At 34.3% G+C, this 25,268-nt stretch overlaps 1 protein-coding gene across 1 annotated transcript in view; it reads right to left on the bottom strand.

Moving 5' to 3' along the window:
* The window catches only part of CCDC73 (coiled-coil domain containing 73), a 152,768-nt gene that overhangs the window by 46,894 nt on the left and 80,606 nt on the right, over window positions 1–25,268 (bottom strand). Inside the window, exons 7-9 of the mRNA XM_014863229.3 lie at window positions 14,320–14,358; window positions 8,579–8,714; window positions 8,257–8,336 (exon numbers count right to left, since the gene is read on the bottom strand). Of these exons, the coding sequence (XP_014718715.3) occupies window positions 8,257–8,336; window positions 8,579–8,714; window positions 14,320–14,358 (255 nt within the window). The remainder of the gene's footprint in view (window positions 1–8,256; window positions 8,337–8,578; window positions 8,715–14,319; window positions 14,359–25,268) is intronic.

Consider the following 25,268-nt stretch of genomic DNA (forward strand, 5'->3'; position numbering starts at 1 on the left):
ACCTATAGAGGAACAAAGATAAGAATTACATCTGACTTCTCCTCAAAACCATACAGGCAAGAAGAGAAATATTTGAAGTGTTCAGAGGAAAAAAATACCAACATAGAATTCTGTACCCTCTGAAATTATCCTTCAAAAGTGAAGGAGAAATAAAGACTTATTTCAGACAAACAAAAATTGAGAGATTCTGTTGCCAGTAGACCTGTCTTGCAAGAAATGTTAAAAGAAGTTCTTGAAAGAGAAGGAAAATGATACAGGTCAGAAACTCTGATGTACCTAAAGAAAGGAAGACCACTGGAGAAGGAGTAAGTGAAGGTAGAAGAAAATTTTCATTTTTCTTATTCTTAATTGATCAGATAACCATTTGTTCAAAATAATAAGGGCAACAATGCATTTGATTATGTATTCTTATGTGTATATATATGTTCACATGTGTTTATATACTAGTGAAATGAATGACAGCAGTGATACAAGGGATGGTAGGGAGGAATTAGGACTATTTTGTGTTCTAAGGTACTTGCATTACTCATGAAGTGGTACAGTGTTATTTGAAAGTGGACTTGATTTATTGTAAATATACAGCAAACTCTAGGGCAAGCACCAAAAAAAAGTTAAAAAAGAAGTATGACTGATATGCTAACAAAGGAGAGAACATGGAATCATATAAAATGTTCAAGTAAAACCACAAGAGGCAGAAAAAGAGTGGAAAACAAAAACAGGAACAAAAGACAACAAATAGAAAACAGGAATGAATATGGTAGATATTAATCTGACTATATCAATAATCACCTCAAATACCAATTAAAAGACAGAGGTTATCAGAATGGATCCAAAAACAAGACCCAACTACATGTGACTACAAGAAACCCACTGTAAATATAAAAGCACATATAGACTGAAAGTAAAGGGATGGAGAAAGATAGACCATGCTGACACTAATCAAAAGAAAGCACAAATAGCTATATTAATTTCAGCCACAGTAGATTTCAGAGCAAGGAAAGCTATCAGGGACATAGAGAAGCATTATGTAAAGATAAAGGATGAATACTCCAAGAAGACATAACAATGTTGTCATGTGTATACGCCTAACAACAGAGCATCAAATACATGAAGCAAAAACTAACAGAGGCTGGCCCCATGACAAGTGGTTAAGTTTGCCTGCTCTTTTTTGGTGACCCGGGGTTTGGCGGTTCGGATCCTGGGCATGGATCTATGCACTGCTCATCAGGCCATGCTGTGGTGACACCCCACATAGAAGAACTAGAATCACCTACAACTAGGATATACAACTATGTACTGGGGGTTTGGGGAGGAAAAAAAAAAAGAGGAAGATTGGAAACAGATATTAGCTCAGGGCCAATCTTCCTCACCAAAAACAAATCTAACAGTACTGAAAGAAAAAGTAGAGAATCCACTGTTATATTTGGAGACTTTAACATCCCTCTTTCAAAAATAGACAGATCCAGCAGGCAGAAAATCAGAAAGGACATAGTTGAATTTAACAGCACCATCAACCAAGTGGATATAATTGACATGTACAGACTACTTCATCCCAAAACAGCAAATTAAAACTTCTTCTCAGGCTCACAATAGAACATTCACCAAGACAAACCACATTCTGGGCCATAAAATACATCGTAACAAATTTAAAAGAATAGAAATCATACAATGTCTACACTCAGACCACAAGAGATTTAAACTAGAAATCAGTAACAGAAAGATAGCTTGAAAATTCAAAATACTTGGAGATTAAACAACACATTTCTAAATAACGTGCAGGTCAAAGAAGAAATCTCAGGAGAAAATTTAAAATATTTTGAGCTAAATGAAAATAAAATATAACACCAAAATTTGTGTAATGCAGTGAAAGCAATGCTTAGAGGAGAATTTATAGCATTGAATGCATGTATTAGAAAAGAAAAAAGATCTAAAATAAACATCTTAGCTCCCACCTTAGAAAACTAGAAAAAGAAAAGCAAATTAAATCCAAGGTAAGCAGAAGAAAAGAAATAATAAAAATTAGAGCAGAAATCAATGAAAATGAAAACAATAAATCAATAGAGAGAATTTAAAAAACCAAAAGCTGGTTCTTTGAAACAATCAATAAAATCAGTAAGCCTAGCCAGTCTAAGAAAAAAAGAGAGGGGATACAAATTACTAATATCAGAAATGAAAGAGGAGACATAACTATGGATCTCATGGACATTAAAAGGACACTAAAGGAATATTATGAACATCTCTATGCCCAATAATTTGATAACCTAGATGAAATGGACCGATTTCTTGAAAGACACAATCTGCCAAAACTCACATAAAAAGAAATAGACAATCTAAATAGTCCTATGTCCATTTAAGAAATTAAATCAATAATTAATAACCTTACAACAGAAAGTACAATGCCCAGATGGGTGCACTGGCGAATTCTACCAAACATTTAAGGATAAAATTATGCCAATTCTCTACAATCTCTTTCAGAAGACAGAAGCAGAAGGAATACTTTGAACTCATTCTATAAGGCCAGTGTTACTCTAATACTAAAACCAGACAAACACAATTAAAGTAAAGAAAACCATACACCACTATCTTTCACGAGGTCAGATGCAAAAATCCTCAACAAAATAATAGCAAATTTAATCCAACAGTGTAAGAAAAAATAACTATACACCATGAGCAAATGGGATTTATCCCAGTTATGCAAGGCTGGTTCAATATTTGAAAATCAATTAATGTAATCCATTACATGAACAGGCAAAAGAAAAAATCACATGATCATATCAGTAAATGCAGAAAAAGCATTTGACAAAATCCAACACTTGCTTATGATAAAAAACTCATAGCAAACTAGGAATAGAGGGGTTTCATCAACTTGATTAAGAACATGTAAAAAAAGCCCTACAGCTAATATCATACTTAATGGTGAGAAACCTGATGCTTTCCCACTAAAATCAGGAACAAGGCAATGACATCCCCTCTCACCACTACTTTTCAACACTGTGCTGGAAGCCCTAGATAATGCAACAAGACAAGAAAAGGAAATAAAAGTTATTTAGATTGGGAAGGAAAAAATAAAACTGTCTTTGTTCAAAGATGACATGATTGACTACGTAGAAATCTGACAATCAACAAAAACTCTTGGAACTAATAAATGATTATAGCAAGGTTGCAAGATACAAGGTGAATATACAAAAGTCAATCACTTTCTGTACTGGAAAAATCCACAGTTCTTCCCTCCTTATAGGGAAAAACCCAGTCCTTCCTCCTGTTTTCTCCTGTCTGTGTCCTCTACTACTCACACAGAACACTTCTCTTCTGTTACTTCTCATCACCAAATGTGTAGGGGTTTTCCCCCCATCAAGCAATTCTCTGTGACACCAGCTGGGTATCATACAATTAAATTCAATTTGGACAGTATCTATCTGGAGACAGCATGAGATCCCATAGGTTAAGGGCTCAGTCTCACAAGACTGCTCCCATCCCACTTCAGATGCCAACTGCAAATCCAGGTTATCACCTGTGCTTCTGACCTATTGGCTATAAATCAGAGGTTCCCATGACCCACTCATCAGGTTTGATTTATTTGCTAGAGTGGCTCACAGAACTCAGGGAAAACTTACTGACATTTATCAGTTCATTAAAGGATATGATAAAGGATACAGATGAACAACCAAATGACAAGATACACGGGGTGAGGTCTGGGAGGATCCTGAGTACAGGAGTCCCCATGGAGTTGGTGTGTGTCATCTTCCCCATATGTGGATGTGTTCACCAATCTGGAAGCTATCAGAACCCCATACTATTGGGGATTTTATGGAGGCCTCCTCACATAGGCATGATTGATTATTAACTCCATTTCCAGTCCCTCTTCCCTCTCTGGAGAAGTGGGGGAATGCAGGCGTGGGGCTGAAAATTTCAAGCTTCTAATCATGGCTTGATTTTTCTCTTGACCAGCCCCCATCCAGGACCCAGCCAGGAGTTCACCCAGAGTCACCTCATTAGAACAAAAGATGCTCCTAGTCCTCTTATCACTTAGAAAATTACAAGGGTTTTAGGAGCTCTGTGCCAGGAACTGAGGGCAGAGACAAATATACATATATATTTTCTATTATTTCAGACTTTCTTATATACTAGCAATGAACAAGTGGAATTTGAAAATAAAAACATATTAACTTTTTACATTAGCATCCCAAAAACAAAATACTTGGGTATAAACCTAACAAAATATGTATAAGATCTATATGAGAAAAAACTATAAAATTCTGATGAAGGATACCAAATAGAACTAAATAAACGTAGAGATAGTCCATATTCATGGATAGAGAGACCCAATATTTTCAAGAGGCAGTTCTTCCCAACTTCATCTCTAGATTCAATGCAATTCCAATCAAAATCCCAGCAAGGTATTTTGTAGATAGCAGCAAACTTATTCTAAAGTTTTTATGGAGAGGCAAAAGATCCATAATAGCCAATTCAATATCGAAGGGGAAGAATAAAGTCAGAAGACTGACACTACCTAACTTCATACTATAAAGCTACAGTAATCAAGACAGGTGGTATTGGTGAAAAAATAAACAATTAGATCAATGGAACAGAAATGAGAGCCCAGAAATAAACCCACATAAATACAGTCAACTGATATTTGACAAAGGAACAAAGACAATACAATGGAGCAAAGACAATACAATTCAACAAATGGTGATGGAACAAGTGGACATTCACATGCAAAAAAATGAATCTAGACTAAGATCTTATACCCTTCACAAAAATTAACTCAAATGGGTCATAGACCTAAATGTAAAACTATAAAACTCCTAGAAGACAACATAGGAGAAAATCTAGATGACCTTGTGCATAGCAATGATTTTTTAGATACAATGCCAAAAGTGATGCACAAAAGAAATAACTGATAAGCTGGACTTCATTAAAATTAAAAACTTCTGCTCTGCAGAAGACATTGTCAGGAACAAGAAGACAAGCCACAGACTAGAGAATATATTTACAAAAGACACATCTGATAAAGGACTGTTACTCAAATTATACACAGAACTCTTCAACTCAACAATATGAAAATGAACAACTCAATTAAAAAATAAGATCTGAACAGACACCTTACCAAAGAAGACATACAGATGGAAAGTAAGCATTTGAAAAGGTACTCAACACCATGTCATTAGGAAATTGCAAACAAAACAACAAAGAGATACTACTACGCACTTACTGGAATTGTTGCAAAATTCAAAACACTGACATCACCAAATGCTGGTGAGGATGTGGAGCAAAAGGAACTCTCATTCATTGCTAATGTGAATGCAAAATAGTATAGCCACTTTGGAAGACAGTTTAACGGTTTCTACAAAATGAAACATACTCTTACCACACAGAGCAATCACACTCCTTGGTATTTATCCAAAGGAGCTAAGAACTTATGTCCACACAAAAACCTACAGATAGGTATTTATAGCAACTTTACTCATGAGTGTTAGAACTTACAAGCAACTAAGATGTCTTTCAGTAGGTGAATGGATAAACTGTTGTACATCCAGACAATGGAATATTATTCAGTACTAAAAAGAAGTTATCAGCGATGAAAAGACATAGAAGAAAATTAAATGAATATTAAGTGAAAGAAGCCAGTCTGAAAAGGCTACCAACTGTGTGATTCCAACTGTATTTCATTCTGGAAAATGCAAAACTATGAAAACATTGAAAGATTAGTGGTTGCCAAGGGTTGGGAGGAGAGAGGGATGAAAAGGCAAAGCACAGAGGATTTTCAGGGCAGTGAAACTATTCTGTACGGTACTATAATGATGGATACATGTCACTGTACACTTGTCCAAATACAGAGAATGTACAACATCAAGAGTGAACCCCAACGCAAAGTAAGGACTTTGGATGATGATGATGTGTCGGTGCAGGTTCATCAGCTTTAACAAATACAGCACTCTGGTGCAGGATGTTGACAGTGGGGGAGAGTGTGCATGTGAGGACAGGGGGTACATGGGAACTCTCTATAATTTCTATTCAATTTAGCTGTGAAGCTAAAACTGTTCTAAAAAGTAGAGTTTGTTAATTTAAGTAAGTAAAATAAATAAAAATAGTGAAATTCGATGTATACATAAAACTATAAATGCTTGGGTGTTTTTTTCTCCCTTTAAAAGGAGAATCCTTTAGAATCAACACGAAAACAGTGACCCAAAATTTAAATTTTCCTCAAAATTAATGATGTATCTGAACAACATCATTTATATTCATTTATCTTTTGAGTCCAAGATACGTATTTGACAAATGGCTACTTGAGGTCTGGATGTAATCTTTGACCGCCAAAAAGAAATTTCTCTACTAAATCAACTAGCCTATACAGAAACAGAATTCACAACCTTGGCCTCACCAATGTTATACTCTAACCAAGTATATAGGCAGAATCCCAACAGGAAACAGACAGTATACATAAATTAGGATGATTTAAAGATGGTTTATTTGCAAAGGTGTGGACACAATATAAAGGAACCATAAAAAATGATGCCAGTTCTAGAGGATAGCAGTAATGGAACTGTCACCACCCCTAATCCCAAAAGGATAAGAGAGGTTACTGGAACCCAAAAAGAGAGTGTCCTGTAGAGTAGGCCAATTTAAGAGAAGTAATGATGTGTTGCGGAACAAGGCCACCCTGAAGTGACCGCACAGGAGGGAACGGGGTGGGGGGGGATAAATATATTGATTCACTCTCTTTCCTTCTTTCTAGCTTCTGCTCAGGCTCTCCACTGGCCCAACTCAACAGGAAGCCAGATATGAGAGCACTGATGCATTCTACATAGGTAAGCCTTTCAAAGAGAGAAGGATGGATAACTCTGGATCTGGAGGGACAAATGGAAGGTATTTTGCAAACCAGTAAATTAAATAACTACAAAGTAAGTGTAATTTATTAACAACTATTTAAATGGCACTCAGTAAATGTTATTTCAAGGCACTTGCAGAGTGTCAGTAAAGATAGGCACTTAATTCTCTCAGGGATAGGGAGGTGGTCCAAAGTGGTATTATTTCAGAGGGGCTTTGAGGGGAGTAGGGAAGGGAAATAAGATGTCATTCTCTGTACAAAGAATAAGCCTTTGCCTACTTCTTCCTCTCATACCACTCTCCCCTTGTAAGAGTGGGGATATCTGTAGTTGCAAATAATGGAAAACTAAACTGACCCTAACCAAACTGGTTTAACTAATAATGGGGATTTATTTCACATAACTGAAAAGTCTAGAGGTAGGGCAAATGTAGGATAGGTCAATCCAGTGACTCAAAATATCACACCATTTCTTTATATCACGCCAATCTGGCATCCACTTTGTCAGGTTCCTCCTTTTTGGCTTCTCATGGCTGTACGATGACTGCCAGTCACACTGGGGGTTACATTCTTCTTGGTTTATTACCTCTAGTTAAGGTCATTTGTCCACTCCTGAACCAATGACTGTAGCCACAAGAATGAAATATGTTTATGACCTTCTGCCAATTTAGGACTCATCTCTAAAGCTGAAGGCATCAAAACAAAAACCTGGATGAGTTTAGGAAGGAGAAAAGAGGATAGATGCTGTATGCAACCAACAAATGTCGAGTGCACTCCTTCGCTCAAGATGTTCCAGCCATACCAGACTTTTTCTAGTTCCTTAAATATACTAAACTCTTTCCTGCCTCAAGGATTTTTGCACATGCTATTCCCCTTACTCAAAACACTATTCTCTTTCATCTCCCTTCCCTTTACCTCCAATGTAATAGTCACCTTTTACTTTTTCTTCATATCATTTACAACAGTTCTAAATTATTTGATCTGTGTGATTATTTGTTTTCTGCCTAACTCCTCCAGTGGACTTTAAACTTCAAAAAAGCAGGAATATGTTTTATCTTCTTCATACCTGTATCCACATAGTACCTGGCACGTAGAGTCACTCAAATACTGGATGAATGAGTGAATGAATGAATCAGTGGTGCTAATGAGATTGACATATAGCAAACACTTACTGGCTATTCATATCACCATAAGAATTCATGCCACTAGTCAAAAGTCAATGAAACAATATTTTGAACGGACTAGAACAAATTCATTCATTACATTTAGTGGAATCATAACTCAAAGTTTAAGAGTCTGTATTTAAAACATTTTTTTATCTTTATACCAAAAGAAAAATCTACCCAACTTTCTCTAGTAATATTTCACAAAACTAATTATTTTAGACTATAATTTTTACATAATACTAAAAATTGTATCCAACATACCTTCTTTAAACTGCATATGTCAGATTCTTGTTTTTTATTTAAAGCTGAAAGTCTTTTGTTTAACTGTATTGCTTCCTGTACTGCAATATGAAAGACACTTAGGAAAACATTATATTCAATGCACACTTTAAAGAAAGTATCACTAACATGGACAAGGAAAATACTCTCAATGTAATGTATATAACTATTACTGAATTTAAATAATATTCATAAACTGCCATTTACTATTACCAGTATCAGGTAAGTTCAATTTACTCATTATAAATAAGTCCATTTAAATATTCTCTATTAAATATATAAGTATAAATAAGATAGCACCTACCATTCTGTTCTAACTTTTTGTGATCTTCCTTTACCAATCCAAATTGACCTGTTATTGTGGCATAGTATTTCTCAATTTCATTCAATTGCTTCTGATGATCTTCTTTAGCCAGAAGATGCAACTGGACTTTTTGTTCCTATTTTGAAGAGTTATTTTAAGTGTTATACATATATAACACACACACACATTTACATATACACATATATATTAAACATATATAAAATTTTATTATTTTTTAAATAATTCTTGCTATTAACATAAATATGTCATGAAAAAGTACTGAGTACACCACAGGGAAGAAGTGTTAGTTAGGAGATATTCCTAAATCTACATAAAATTAAGGCATTTTTGTTTCTTGTAACAAAATAGTTTACAATTTCTTTTTCAAAATCAAGTGGTTGTTTTATTTATAGAAAAGTTAATAGTCCACTCCAGGACTAAGCAAAGCGGGGCGAATATTCAAGCAGTACTCTTGATAATTTAGGAAAGAAATTTTTTTCTTTAAATTTGCTGGCATAATCATCGATGTGCACTATCAAAACTCAGGTAATTTTTCTGAGATTAATTTTAATGAATATAGCACCTTCTCATTGCATTAAAAAATGGAATGATGAGGACAATATCTATCAGTGACAGGGAGGCAAGTATTGTAGAAAGTCTACTTAAGCTGGAAGACATAGTTGGTAAAAATTGGACCCTATGTATAACACAATATGGGCCTCTGCTGCTTTCAGCTAAAGGAGCTTGTTTACCATACTTAGAAATATGACTTTAAATTTTAGAAAGAAATATTATGTTAGTGAAATCAATAATACTTTTTAAATCTTTTGATCTTGATTTGGCATTAGCAGACTCATTGACTGGTTTCACAACTTTATTCATTTTTGCCACATGCTTCAGCTTCTATGAGCAATGATAACAAAGAACAGTGGGGACCCATCAAGTGGCACTCAGTAATTGTTTTCTGAATGAACTGTCCCAAACAGTTCCAACAGTGGAAATTTGTTAGATTTGCCTGGCCAGCATCTATTTCCCTTACCCAATAGTGGTACTACAATTTCAAGTATTTACTTGAAATATTTCTTCCTCATTACAATCTAGTAGGATTAAAATTCAGGGGTCCTATTCTTCCCTAGCCACGTGAAGAGCAATATTAGCCAAAATAAACCAACTAATTTCTACCTTCTTGGAATTTGAATCTTGAGCAAAAAGACTATAAAACTAAAGAAGTTTAGTGGTGATCCTGTCCAGACTGATATGAGACCTCTGTCCTGGATTCCTACATCCTGCTTCACAAAGTCTGGAATTACCCTGGTCCCTGTTCTTTCAAAACCTATTCTCTCTCTAATGGACTGTAAGTGCCTCCACTAAATTTCCTTTTGCATAAGTTAACCAGAGCCATTTCACACTGATTAAAACTAAAGTACAGGGAGTATAGTACAGTGGTCAAAGGGTAGTCTGCCTATGTTTAAATTCTGCTGTGTGACCTTGGGAAATTATCTACCCCATCTTTAAAATGGAGATTATAATAGTATCTCTCTCATAGGTTGTTGTGAGGATAAAATGAATTAATACATATAAAGCACTAAGAACAGAGCCTCTCACATATAATAAGTACAATATAATGTTTTGTTATTATTATTCCCTAACTGATAAAACTGCCTTCAATAGTTACAAATTTTTATCTGGAATAAGAACAGCCCTCTCTAATATTAATAAGGAATACATATTACAATTTAAGTTGTACCTAACTATATTATCTAGGCAAATCTGATGATAACTTTTTCAAAGATACTTTTTAATGATTTTAAGCAAAGTGAGAGTACCATTGGTAATGATTATGATAGATCAATTGACAGTTTCTCACACACTTCTATGGACTTTTCAAATTCACTACTTAGTCATTGGAGTTAATCAGGTAGCAGTTATAAATGCAAACAAATTGACAAGTGTACTTATTCCTGAAATCTTACGCCCACCTGGGAAGTCACTATTATCAATAACTGAAAAGGAACAATAATGAATCATATTTTATTCCTCTAAAATACCACTTAATTCTCTGGAGAATTACATTCGCTTTCAGCAGATGTGTAGAAACCTAATACAAGTTCACTGAAAATTGGTCTAAAAGTATTTTTTCAATTCAAGGTATTTTTCAATTTTTCAATTCAAATCAATTTTTACGTAGCCTTCATGAGAATATTGTCCACTACATATTAATACTTCCTTAACCTTCCAGTTAAAAAGTGGTGAATAAAAGAGGCTGTCAGTGCCAACAAAGGTTTACAATCCTGATAACTAGAAATGCAGCAAAGATCAAAGTGACTTCATAGGCATTTTCATATATAGAGCTCTATACATATTAGAGTAATTTGTAATACTCTATTCCAACATCTTTTGCTTGAGGCCAAAGTTGAATTCAATTAAAATGAAGTTTAAGTTGTTTGCACAACAGAAATCTGATTTTCAAATATGTTACCCTATTCAACGGCCGTGACAGATACTATAAAGACTATCAAATCACATGGGCACCAATAACTTATTAGCTCATACAGGCCCATATGGGACTGTTCATATATGAACCTAGTTGGCTGCCCTGATTTAGTTTTGATAATGAGATGAAGAGGCCAGTTGTCAAGTTTGCCACTAAATTGCATGACTGTCAGCAAAATGGTTAAATTCTTTAGGAAGCAACAACAAAAAGTAGATTGGTAACACCTGCCTGAGAAACCTAAGAATATTTTAAAGAATAATACAAATAAATTGATGGTGTTATTATTATTAAAACTGTAATATTACATAGTATACCATAATAAATAAAGATTTTATTGGTATGACTAAGGAATAGCTAAGTACATACTGTTTTTGTTCTTGTTACCTCTGTGAATTGATTCAAGTTATTTTTTCTTTTACACAATTTTACTACTAAATGCGAAGACTCTGTCCACAAGAAAATAATGTCAGGATTCACTGCTTTCCAAATACATGTGTACATCATTTTAAACAAACTTAATCTATGAAAATCAAAGACTAGAGAAAGAAAAGAAAGCACATGCCTAACTATGTATGTGTAGTCTAAAAGTTTACTCAAAATCCTCAAGGCATTTAAAATAGCAATAACTTAAAAATAATGTTTATACACAGCTTTTTAGAACTACATTTACTAATAAAAGGCATAGCTGCTCATTTCCCCCTTATTTCCTTATAGAGATTAATTTGAAAACTTTGGGAGATAAAATTAATTTCCCTTAAAACAAATAGTTCATTACAAGTAAACTTTAGAGGAAAACATAACCCCAAAATAAACTTCATATATTCTTCATTTCTATTTTTGCAACTTACCTTTCAATTTCTTTAACATGAACCCAAAATAAATCGATGGAGTTCATAAAACTCACTTTTTAAAAAAACCTATGGCATCTTTCTTAAGATACTTTTACTTTTTTAGTTGCAAATATATGGTGTACACTACTTCAAAAAACTAAAGTTACACACACTTTGTATGTGTGTACAGATATACATAATATTTATAATCATGAAGCTTATTTCCAGACAAGTCTTCAGTCTTAAAAACATTCTTACTCTGAAAGAAAATAGGTGGTAATTCCAAATTATATCAAAACCTTCAATACTGAAACTTTAATAAAGAAAAACAAATCTTTCTCACAAGTCTTTTCTTCAGAGGAAAGTGATATACAAAAAAGAAAGAAAATAGAACTAAGAGATGGCTGGGTAAGTTTTTACTTCATTCATTAAGCTCTGTTAGCTACTCAGTTACACAACACAGTCACCTATCCAGTAACCACAGGAACACAAAAGACTTTCATCAATGACCACATCAAAATAACAGCTAATTTGATATGCTATAGTTTATTTTTAACATGTTTTGTTGCATTCGTTTTATTGGTAATGATCAACGTGATCATTATTCAAAGGAAGGTTTGGGTACTTTTAGAGAGAGAGGAATCTTTCAATTCATAGTTGTGTTAATTTATCTGTAGACTTATCACCACCTTTAAATGAAAATCAGCTTATTGAATTCCCAAAAGAGAAACTTACTAGTAATTAAGGGCTTGCCTATAGGAAATCATAAACTTCTTTAAAAGATTTTTAATACCACTTTTTAAAATTATCTTTTAGGACACTTTATCAATTGTTCCCCAAAATCCTGCCTTGACTCGTGACCATCTTAGTTCCTGTCTTGCCCATAGAGTCAAATAATATACTGATTTGAATAAAATAAGATTAACTGAATTACTGAATACCATATGGCACTTTGACTAAAGAAAAGGTCATCTGAATTATATAAGAATAATGTAAAAAGAATAATGTAAGAATGTTTAGAAAAGAGATTATTTTTAACTCTAAAATTATCTAAAATGCATATAATATTCTGCCAAATGGGCAAAAAATATTAAATGTACATATCAATATATAAAATTATTTTAGTTCAAAGTGATTTAATCCTTTGGACTGTCAGAAAAAATTATAACTATAACTCAAATATCATTTTAGTAGGTTCTTAAGAGGCTGTAGTTCACAATAACAAAATGCTCAGAAGTGACCAAAAACGACCATAAGTATACGGCATGTTTCCTTGTTTTTTTTTAAGATTACAAGTATCTGTTTGATGAGATTTTAAAATGGGATAAAACAAAACACACTTTATGTTGCCTTTGATCTTTAACGTGTAGCCTTATCTCCCAGGTCAGCGGGCACATTATTCAATTTCGCTGTATTTTGTGTAAAACCACTGTAGCGTTGAAGATGACTTTCAATACAAATGTCATGGTACTTAAAGCTAAACTGGGATCTAGTTTTTCAGCTTCTTAATTAAAATCATAGTTTAAAATAGTCTGAGAATATTATCTTTCTTCTTTCCAGTTGAACAGCAACAGAATTTTCACATCTTTTATTCAATCAAGCTTAGCAATCTTTCTATGCCTCTTTTATTTTCTAACATACCAAAACATTTTAAGAAGCAAAAGCCTTAATGTTTTTGTATTTAATGTTATAAGGATTGATCTTTCATTTCTTCTTCTCATATATATAATATATAAACGTTACAGTCTACTCCAAAAAAGGAGGATTGAAATTGCATAAACCTACCTAAGAAACCCTCTGAAGTTTAAGTGGCTATAGGAGAATTTTGCTCAATCAAATATACAGAAAAAAAAAAAAATTCTTCTGAATCAAACAGGGATAGAAAGAATATGAAAGTAAATAATCCATAAAATGTTATGCAGTAAAAATGCAAACATTAATTTTTAACATACTATAAGAAGAGAAATGTACAATAAACACTTGTTGAATGATAAAAGATGAGTACCACATGACAAGTGTAGTATTCAAATGCTACTTCATATTATTTCAATTTTTCAAACTATAATACCTATGTTTGCATAAATAACTAGAAAAGATATCAAAATAGAGATTTTTGAGTTTTGCTGTTCTTTTTTTGTTGTTTCATTTTAATATAAGATCTCTACCAATAATTTGGTAACTGTGTGCCTAAATTTATTTTATGATATGTAAATACTATGTAATTGGAAACAAATTTGTGAAATAAACTCATTTAAGCTATATCTGAAATTGTAATTCAAGCCTTTATAGCGGATACTAACATCCAGTTTCAACTTTTTTTTTTTTTTTACTATAAATGTCACATTTGTATTGACAAAAATACTATGCATATTATATACTAATCTGGGGGGTGGCTGTATATTTTGTAATTTCCTTACCATTTCACTCACTTTCTTCTGTAAAGAATATTTAGAAACCTTGAAAAAACAAGGGGAAAAATCTCCTTAAAATTCTTGAATTATCTGTTACAAATTCCTCCTGATGTTATAATTGTATGCTATAAAATATGGCATTTATCTTCTATGCACTATTTTTTCTAGTGACATTTTTCCAAAATGTTATTTACTGTAAGTTTCTTCCTTATAACACAAACACATTCATTCATTATTTAACACATATTTACAGAGCACCTACTATATGCCAGCCACGCTCCTAGGATCCTGGGATATAGCACAGAACAAAACAAAGTCCCTGCCCTTAAGAAGCTGTCTGTTGAGTGGGGGTGGTGGTAGACAGACAACAAAACATAAGTAACAAGGACAGAAATTAGAAAGTGACACTCCGAAGAAAAATAAAGCAAGAGGGACAGCAAGAGCAGTCTAGGAGCGTTTGCACCTAATATTAGCTATTCATGAAGAAAATCTGATAAAACAAATAAGCACCAGGAAAAAAAGTTGATTTAAACAAATTGTCTCACAACCCAGAAATATACTTGGATACTTCAGATATTTTTCTATGCATTTACACTTTAAAAGAGAGATAGCAGGGAGTGGAATAATAATATATATATTAATTTGTAAACTATTTTTACTTCATATACAACAAACCCCTTTCTATGACATTAATTTACAATATAACTTTTTAATGGCTACATAGTATTCTACTGTTTAACTTTATACCATAGTTTACCAAATCACTCTCATTTTTGTAGATTTACTCATTTTTCAGTTTTATGAAACTATTCTGAAATAAACATGCTTGTACTAAGAACTCCATAGTTACTCATTTTAGCAGGACAAATTCCCAAAAAGTAGAAATCCTAAGATTTGTTCATTTTTATAGACTTTTAACAATTCTTACATAATCAGAGTGTCTGATCAAGTTAAACTCCAATCAGCCATGTATGAGTGCCCATTTTCTTAAACTCTCCTTATTTGTTAAATTTTAAGCAAAACTACAATAATTATTTCACATTTCCTGTGAAATAAATTTTTCAGCATACTGCCTTGAATAGTCTACTGATAATTTTATTTCATTTTGGTGGAATGGTTTATGTGTGATTCATTTCCTCAACAAATACTGAATGCTTACTATAAATAAAGCACTGATGTAGACATTGGGGGTACAATATTGGACCAAAAAACTCCTGCCCAGCCTCAATTCTGGGGAATGGGACAATTAATAAGCAATAAAGCTAAATTAAACTATGTGGTCTATTAGAAATTGATAAGCAGTAAAGAAAAATAATAAATCAGGGAAGGGGATTACATAGGATGGCCAGGAAAGTCCTTTCTGAGAGGGCAACTTTTAAGTAAAGACTTGACAGAAGTGAGGAAGAGTACTCCTGCAAGTGCAAAGGCCCTAAGGTGGAAAAATGGTGTGTTCAGAGAACAGCAAGGATGCCAATGTGGTTGGAAGGGAGTAAGCAAGGGGAAGAAGTGCAAAAGATAAGTTCAGAAAAGAGTAGGAGAAGGGGGAGCACAGAGGGCCAAATCATCATAGGTCTTGTAATGCAGAATGTAGATTAGGTTTTTACACTGAATGAGATAGGAAGCCACTGAAGAGTTCCAAGGACAAATGTGATATAGCCTGACTTGCTTTTTTATTTTATTTTCTAGAAAACAGCATTTGAGTAGGTTTTTTTTTTTTAAAGATTGGCACCTGAGCTAACATCTGTTGCCAATCTTTTTTTTTTCCGTCTTTTCTTTCTCCCCCAAACTCCCCAGTACATAGTTGTATATTCCAGTTGTAGGTCCTTCTGGTTGTGCTTTGTGGGACACCACCTCAGCGTGCCCTGATGAGTGATGCCATGTTTGCACCCAGGATCCGAACCAGCGAAACCCTGGGCCCCCAAAGCAGAGCGCACGAACTTAACCTCAGCCATGGGGCCGGCCTCCTGATTTTCTTTTTTAAAGGATAGCTCTGACTGTTAATAGTAAAGGGAAACAGAAGTGGAAGCAAGAAAACCCCTTAATAAACTGCCACAATAATCTCGATGAAAGAGGATAATGAAAGAGGACTAGGGTGCTAATAATGGATGTAATGAGAAGTGGTCAGATTCTGAATCTATCTGAAGAGAAAGCTGGAAAAATCTGCAACAGAAAAAAGGGAGTTGTAATTAATGAGAAAAGAAAAGATAAAGAAGTTAGTTTTCAGGAGAAGGAGATTTTACGAACTTGTTTTCGAACATGTCAAGTTTGAGATGTCTTTTAGACATCCAATAGTCAATCCAGGCGGGATTCGGGGTTGGAGATACACATTTAGAAGTCCTCTGCACGGAGATCCCATTCTAAAGACATGTGACTGGATGAGATCAGAATATTTTTTAAGGCATACAGAAAAAAGAAAAGAATAGGGGTAGAGATCATCTAGAAAAATAAGAGGGAAAAAAAGACAAAACTCAGAAGACTTTCACTCTAATCCCACACTTAGTATTATCTGCTACTGTGATAGCTAATTTTACGTGTCAACTTGACTGGGCCAACGGGTGCCCAGATTAAACTATTTCCAGATGTGTCTGTGAGGGTGCTTCTGGATAAGATTAGCATTTGAAGCAGTGGACACAGTACCGCAGATTACCCTCCCTAATGTGGGTGGGCCTCATCCAATCTGTTGAGGGCCTGAATAGAAAACTTCTCAAGCAAATTCACCAAATCCTTTCAGGTCACTGTTCTTCAAACATTAACACCTCTGCATTTTTATTCTTTCTGAATCATGATTCACAGCTATATTTTATCAACACCTCTAGTGCACTGCCCAACTTAAAAAACTACCAGGTAGCAGCACTCTCATGACATACAAGTTGAATTCGAAAGCAATATAACTAGAGTGACATGCAATTTTTTTATGGATGCTATATATAATGATTTTTTAAAATTCTAAAATAACATAAAATTGGTTTATAAATCAGATATAGGCATCTAATACAGGAACAAAACTATACTGACACGGATTAACGTATTAACTACAGAAGGCAATTTCAAGGCTACCATACAAATGTTTTCCTATTATAGTTATTCCTTACATTATAGAAAATTTTATGTAAACTACATTTCTTTAGAGTAAACCTTATTTTACATTAATTGCATTTTTGTTACTGGGAAATAAAGTTCCTCAAAATACTATGTTGAAAACGTTTAACCCCTTCCCTTTCCTGAACAATTCAGTTCTAAGTCCATTAGGTGGGACAAGGCAGGCATCCTTGGGGAAAGGGTGAAGGGGTCCTGGCGGCAGCACTCCAAAACAGAGTATCAGGCCCAAACGTGGAAAAGAGGATGTCCTGCAATCTACTGCAGGAGTTAGAAGCTGAGTAGGGTGAGGGGGGCAACCCTGAAAAAGGGCAACCCAGCTCAAGGTGTCAGAGTCCAAGCAGGGAAAGGAGGGCATCTGTATTAGGAAAGAAGGTGTAGCAGAATGGTGAACTGGTTATATACATATATATATATATACATATATATATATATACTGGTTATATTTATTTGATAAATAAATTTATCAAATAAATAAATAGGTTATCAAATAATATTTATTTATCAAATATTTATCAAATAAATAAATAGATTAAGGATAAAGAAAGTCACATTTCTCACCATAAGAGGAAAGAAATGTAGAAATACAGAAGGAAATGAACTAAAATTAAGCTTGTGGTTTTGGACTGAAACTGGAGGTAATTTAAATCCATGGTTTTGATATACACAGAGAAATAAACATAATTATAAATGTGTATATATATATTTCTGGGTATATAAATGCATACATATATTCCCTAGCTCCATCCACTGAAAGGGTCTGAGAGCAGTGACACCTTAATAGTAATGAGTGTAACAGTTCCCAGATCTTGTCTTCTACACACCATTTTCCACTAAAAGGTACCAGGGCAACACGGAGAAATGGTTTGTTCCAGGGCAAGCAAGGTCAGGTAAACTGCTAGGTGATCCCGGCATATTTTGTTTTTATCTGAAAACAGGAAAATGCTGAACGAATGATGAATAAAACTCAGTTGAACGTACTCCCATTGAACACACAAAGGATAAGTAGAGCATCAAAATAAATAATGATAGTCATAGATTTTAATCCATTGAACAAAAGAAGAAACTGGGAGTCTATACTGATATAAATAAATAAATGAATATACTAAAAGTTTGGTGAGAAACAGAAAATTTACATAATTTCAAAGCACCTCCCTAGAAAATAGGAGAAAAGAGTAACTTTCTAATGGAGAAATTTGTCAGATATTCCCCTAATCAAATGATCAAAGTGAACATCACCAATCCTGAGACAAACTCAAATCATAAACTATCTGATAGGAATCAATTATAGGAACAAGGCATTATTTCTACAATATTCATGCCAAAGATACATAAACTAACTCTAATCATGAGGAAACAGCATACAAACAGAAACCGAGGGACATTCTAAAAAATAACTGGTCTGTAATCTTCAAGAGTGTCAAAGTCATAAAAGTCATGAAAAAAACTGGGGATCTGTTCCAGACTGAGAGTACAGAGATATGACAACTAAGAGCAACATACAATTGTAAGCTGAATCCTTCTGATATAAAAGAATTTACTAGGAAAAGTGGTGAAATCTGAATGGGGTATGAAGATTAGAGTGTAGTTATGTATCAGTGTTAACTTCCTGATTTTGATGGTTTTGCTATGGTTTTGTAGGACAATGTCCCTGATTCTAGCAAAGATACACTACAGTACTTGGGGTGATAGGGCACCAGACTGGCATGTTACTCTTAGCTCATTCAGGAAAAATAAGTTCTTTGTATTGTATTTCCAACATCTCTGTAAGTTTATGATTCTCCAAACTGCAAAATTATCCAAATGTCCAAGAATTCCTTATGGGCAAATGTATCCACTCAAAGCTCCTGGAATTTAGTTCCCTTTTCTCACCGTGGTTAGGTAAGGCCAATAAAAGTTAGGTTTTAAAAGTAGAAACAACACATTATGTATTAAATATGGTCTTCAGTTCTGTAAAAGGAATTAATACCTTAATTTATAAATTCAGTAAGTTTAAAATTTAGTGAAATAACATGACCTCATAGAGCTTTACAGCTGAAAATTTTAGAGGTCATCTATTCTATTACTCACAATCCAGTTTTACCACCTTCTATCTATGCTCTCTTATTTATGCCTCTTCTGGGAGGGTGAATGAAGACCTCTCCCAAATTTCCTTACTGCTAATATCCAGAGTAGAGAATGTAGATATGTTATTAATTCACAAAATGATCTTGTTTGGGAAATGCTGATGTATTTCAAGTTCCTCATTTTACCTTAAGGAAAATTGAGACTCTGGAAGACAAAATGTCTTACCATGTAATCATGCATTAAGTAATTTATAGGCAGAAACAATTTACTTAAAATCTACAGGACAATCAGCAAAGTCTCTTTGTTTATCTCCCTAGGCATACTGTTTACATAAACAAAGTTTAATTTGTCAGGTAACTTAAATATAGCCAGGCTGCCCTACTCTAAACCAATCCCTTTGAAATCCAGTAACAAGGCACCATGTTTAAATAGAAACGAAACATTCAAAGAATCGATTAAAGCAAAAATAATTCAGTTTTTGGTGTGTGGTGGTTTTGTTTCTGTTTGTTTTGGAACTCAATAAGTAGAGTCCCTTGGCTAGGTACTGTTTAAAAAAAAGCACTGTCTGATTTCTTATTCCTGGTACCTAGCACATAGTAAGTATGACCTTACTATGTACTCCTAAGTAAAGGAGGGAAGAAGGTTGCTACATGATAGTTAAGATGCTGTCAACTTCTTGTGCCTAGTGAACTTATATCAGATCCATAACTTAACAGGAACTTTAAGTTTCTTTAACTTGAGGGGAAAACATCACAAGCAACTTCACTGCTCTACACTGTTCATGTATCATGTTCAGCACACCATGAGGTAAACTCTACATCACTTGTACTATGTCACAGGTTGAGCAAGACAAAACAAATCCTTACAGCTCTTGCACAGAGGGTCTACTGTATGAAGGAATTTCTTTTGCTTTGAAAATACTCACTGCATTATCCAGATAATTAAACATGCATGAATGATACCAAATGAAATAATTTAAGAAGGAATGCTAAAAAAAAGCACTTATAACAAAACTGACATATTTCTTTACTGACAACATTTTAGTAGGAAAAAAAGTAATACTTTTCCAAGATTTATCAAGAAATAAGAAATTAGGCAAAACAAGATATAAGTTATGCCTAGTTCAAGACACTGTAAGAAAAACAGAGTATTTTAGGCAAAACAAGAGCTAAGTTATGCCTAGTTCCAGACACTGTAAGAAAAACAATTAAGAGTCTTTTACAATAGCTACAATGGCAATTTCTGTTCATTTAACTGAACAATTTTCTTAATTTCTCTAAATCATACGAAAAAGTATACCTAAGAGGGGTCATTTTAAACTGGATGTCTGAGGTATGATACGAATCAGCAAACTATATAGCTATATAAACTCTGAATAGATTTGAACCTCTATTTCTTGTTCCATCAACTTCAAAAATACTGCTGGATATCACAGCATCAACTTAATCTTACCACACCATTACTTTTTCATCAGCGAGGTCAGTAACATTTAAATTTTGTTCTGTAACCATAATTAAGTCTTCCACGCTTTGTCTATAGGATAATTCTAAAAAAATGGAAGCCAATGGTATTTACGTTATTACAATCAACATAGATATTGTTTAATGCAGAGCCCAATGGGGTGCCAACAATACATTTCCTTCTCCATAGGATCAATGTACTACCTGAAGGATGATTTTATTAGTGTCAAGACTTAAATATCTTATCTTAAATCTCTCTTTTTTATTTTTTTTTTGAGGAAGATTAGCCCTGAGCTAACATCTGCCACCAATCCTCCTCGTTTTGCTGAGGAAGACTGGCCCTGAGCTAACATCCGTGCCCATCTTCCTCTACTTTATATGTGGGATGCCTACCACAGCATGGCTTGCCAAGTAGTGCCATGTCCGCACCAGGGATATGAACCGGTGAACCCTGGGCCACCGAAGCATAACATGCGCACTTAACCACTGCGCCACTGGGCCAGCCCCTCTTCTTTTTATACTCCGTCAATTGCTCAAAACCATCCCCAATTTTAATGCCTTAGTTATACAGTCATCTATTTTCCCTGGAATTTCGAATCACTTCCTACTTTTTTTGTTGAAACAAGATACAAGGATTCTTTACTATATTACTAATTTCTTCCAGCCTTTTATTCACCCTGAGGCATGGAATCCATTCTATTCTTTTTATTGGAAACATTCTTCTTGGAACTCATTGACATTTGTTGTACTTAATTTTTATTTACTTTGTCACATCAAAGTACAAAAGAAATCCAAAATAAAAATTGCCTAATAGCTCAAGTAAAAAGAATCTAAATAGTGTTAAGACAATTGGATAACAATCTGGAAAAATATACACTTAGTTTCATATCCCATACTGTGTTACAAAGATAAAGTTCAAATAATCAAAGATCTAATGTAAAATTTGAGTACACAGAAGTAATAAAAGAAAACAAGGGCAAATCCCTTTATAACTTTGATTGGTGAATGCCTTTCTAACCATGACAAACCCCAAAAGCCATAAAAGAAAAATAAATAATCCATAGCAAAAAAATTAAACAAAAAGCCAAAACAAACAGAATCAAATGACAAACTGAAAAAACTATTTGAAGCTGAGAACACAAAGAGGGCTTATTTCTGAGATATAAAAAAAATTCATGGGCGTGATCAGAAAGATGGCATAGTAGGAGGTCCCAGCCCTTCTTCACATATACACACACACACACACACACACGATTTAACAACTACAACTACCTAGGAATGAAAATAGCTCTAGAAGAGCTCTGGAGTACAATTAAGAGGCCACAGCAACCTAGTAGAGCACAAAAAACCAGGATGACCAAATAAAAAAGTGTAGGAAGCATTTTACCTGTGTCATCCTATCCTCTAGGCTCACATAGCTCAACAACAAAAAGGATGCCCTCAGCCACAACTCGTCCCCAAATGAGAGATAAGGAAACCAGGAAGATACCAGCAACCCTTGTCACCAACTACCTCAGCAGCCCTCACAACTACAGTGAACACCAGCAGCCATAACTGCCGAGGACCCTCACAGTCTTTGCTCATGCCTATGTTAATGCCAGCAGACAGAGCTGCCTGGAGCCCATGCCACTGTGCCCCTCCTTGAAGCCAGAGGTGCCACTGCTCCCCCAATTGAACCAGAGCAGCTAGACCCAGCACCACACCTGGTGCCACCACACACTACCCCCCAGTGGCATCCTCTTGCACCCATCAGTGGGTGAAGAGGGCACTGTTCCTCCAAATGTGCAAACACCAACGCAAGTCTACAAGGAACAAGAAAAAACAAGGAAACATGACACCACCAAGGGAACATTATAATTTCCAATAACTGACCCCCCAAAAATGGACATCTATGAACTACCTGACAAAGAATTCAAAATAATTGTTTTACAGAAGCTCAGCAAACTACAAGAGAACAAAGATAAAAAACTCAATGAAATCAGGAAAACAATATATGAATAAAATGAGAAGCTCAATAAAGAGACATCATAAAAAAACCAAAAAGAATTCTAGAGCGTTTAAAATAAGCAATTTTAAAAATGCAATAGAGAGCTTGAACAGCACATTCAATCAAATAGAACAAAGAAACAGTACACTCGAAGACATCATTTGAAATTATCCAGTTAGAGAAGAAAAAAGAACAAAGAGCATGAAGAAAGCCTACAAGATTTATATAACACCATCAAAAGGATCAATATAAGCACTATGGAGTACCAGAGGAGTCAAAACAAAGGGGCAGAAAGCTTACTTAAAGAAAAAAGTGGCTGAAAACTTCACAAATCTTGGTAGGGAAATGGACATCCAGATTCACAAGGCTCAAAGGACCCTAAACAGGACAAAAGGACAAAGAGAGAATTTTGACAATAGTAAGAGAAAAGCACCTTGTCACATAAGGGAACATCCCCTCCCATAAATTATTTGCAGGTTTCTCTGCAGAAACCTTGCAGGCCAGGAGAGAGTGGGATGATACATTCAAAATTCTGAAAGAAAAAAGTGCAAACCAAGAATACTATGCTCAGCAAAACTATCATTTAAAAAATGAAGAAGAGGGGCTGGCCCAGTGGCACAGTGGTTAAGTTCACACATTCTGCTTCGGTGGCCCAGGGTTTGCTGGTTCGGATCCTGGATGCGGACCTATGCCACTGCTTGTCAAGCCATGCTGTGGCAGGCATTCCACATATGAAAAGTAGAGGAAGATGGGCATGGATGTTAGCTCAGGGCCAGTCTTCCTCAGCAAAAAGAGGAGGATTGGCAGTAGTTAGCTCAGGGCTAATCTTCCTCAAAAAAAAAAAAAAAGGCACAGAGTGACTAAATGGATAAAAAAACAAGATTCATTGATATACTGTCTGTGAGAGACTGACTTTAGATTTAAGGATATACATAGGCTGAAAGTAAAGGGATGAAAAGATATAAAAATAATAACCAAAAGAAAGCAGAGGTGCTTATACTTATACCAGACAAAATAGACTTTAAATCAAAACTGTCTCTAGAGACAAAGAAGTTTGTTATGTAATGCTAAAGAGTCAATTCAACAGGAAGATATAACAAACATAAATACATATGCACCCAATTTCAGAACACCTAAATATATAAAGCAAATATCAACAGATCTGAAGGGAGAAATTCACAAAAATACAATAACAGTAGGAAACTTCAATACTGCACTTTCAATAATGGACAGAACATCCAGAAAGAAAATCAAAAAAGAAACAGCTGACTTGAACATCACTATAGATCTAAGATCACTACAGATCTAAGATCAGACATATACAGAATTTTCCAACCAAGAACAAAATATGCATTCTTCTCAAGCACACATGGAACATTCTCCAGGATGGATCATATGTTAGATCACAAAAAATGTCTTAACAAATTTAAGATAGAAATCATTCCAAGTATCTTTTCGGACCACAGTGGAGAGAAACTAGAAATTAATAAAAAGTAAGAAAGTAGGAAAATTCACAAATATGTGGAAACTAAACAACAACACACTCTTGAACAATCATTGTAAAAAAAAAAAGGGACTATAAAAAGTATCTCAAGACAAATGAAAATCATAACACAATGGACCAAAACTAATGGGATGCACCAAAAGCAATACTAACAGGGAATTTTACAGTGATAAACACCTAAGTAGAAAAAAGAAATATCCCAAATAACCTAACTTTACATAACAAAGGACTAGAAAAAACGGAACAAACTAAGCCCCAAATCAGCAGAAGCAAGGAAATAATAAGAAGAAGAACAGAAATAAATCAAATTGTGAATAGAAAAACAATAAGAAAACACCAACAAAACACAGTTGGTTTCTTGGGAAGATAAACAAAATTGACAAACTCTTAGCTAGATTAAGAAAAAGAGAGAATATTCAAATAAATAAAATCAGAAATTAAAAGGAGACATTACAATGGATGTCTCAGGAATAAAAAGGATCATAAGAGACTATTATGAACAATTATACACCAACAAATTCAGAAATAAAAAGGATCATAAGAGACCATTATGAACAATTATACACCAACAAATTGGATAACCTAGAGGAAATGGATAAATTCTTAGAAACAGTAAACCTATCAAAACTGAAGAAAGATGAAATAGCCTGAACATGCCAATAACAAATAAGGAGATTGAATCAGTAATTAAAAACTGCCCAACAAAGAAAAGCCCAGGACCAGATGGCTTCATGGATGAATTCTGCCAAACATTCAAAGAAGGATTAATATCAATCCTTCTTAAATTCTTCGAAAATACAGACGAAGAGGGAACACATAAACTCATTTTATGAGGCCAGCA

The sequence above is a fragment of the Equus asinus genome, chromosome 20 (assembly GCF_041296235.1).
Source record: "Equus asinus isolate D_3611 breed Donkey chromosome 20, EquAss-T2T_v2, whole genome shotgun sequence".
Classification (NCBI taxonomy): domain Eukaryota; kingdom Metazoa; phylum Chordata; class Mammalia; order Perissodactyla; family Equidae; genus Equus; species Equus asinus.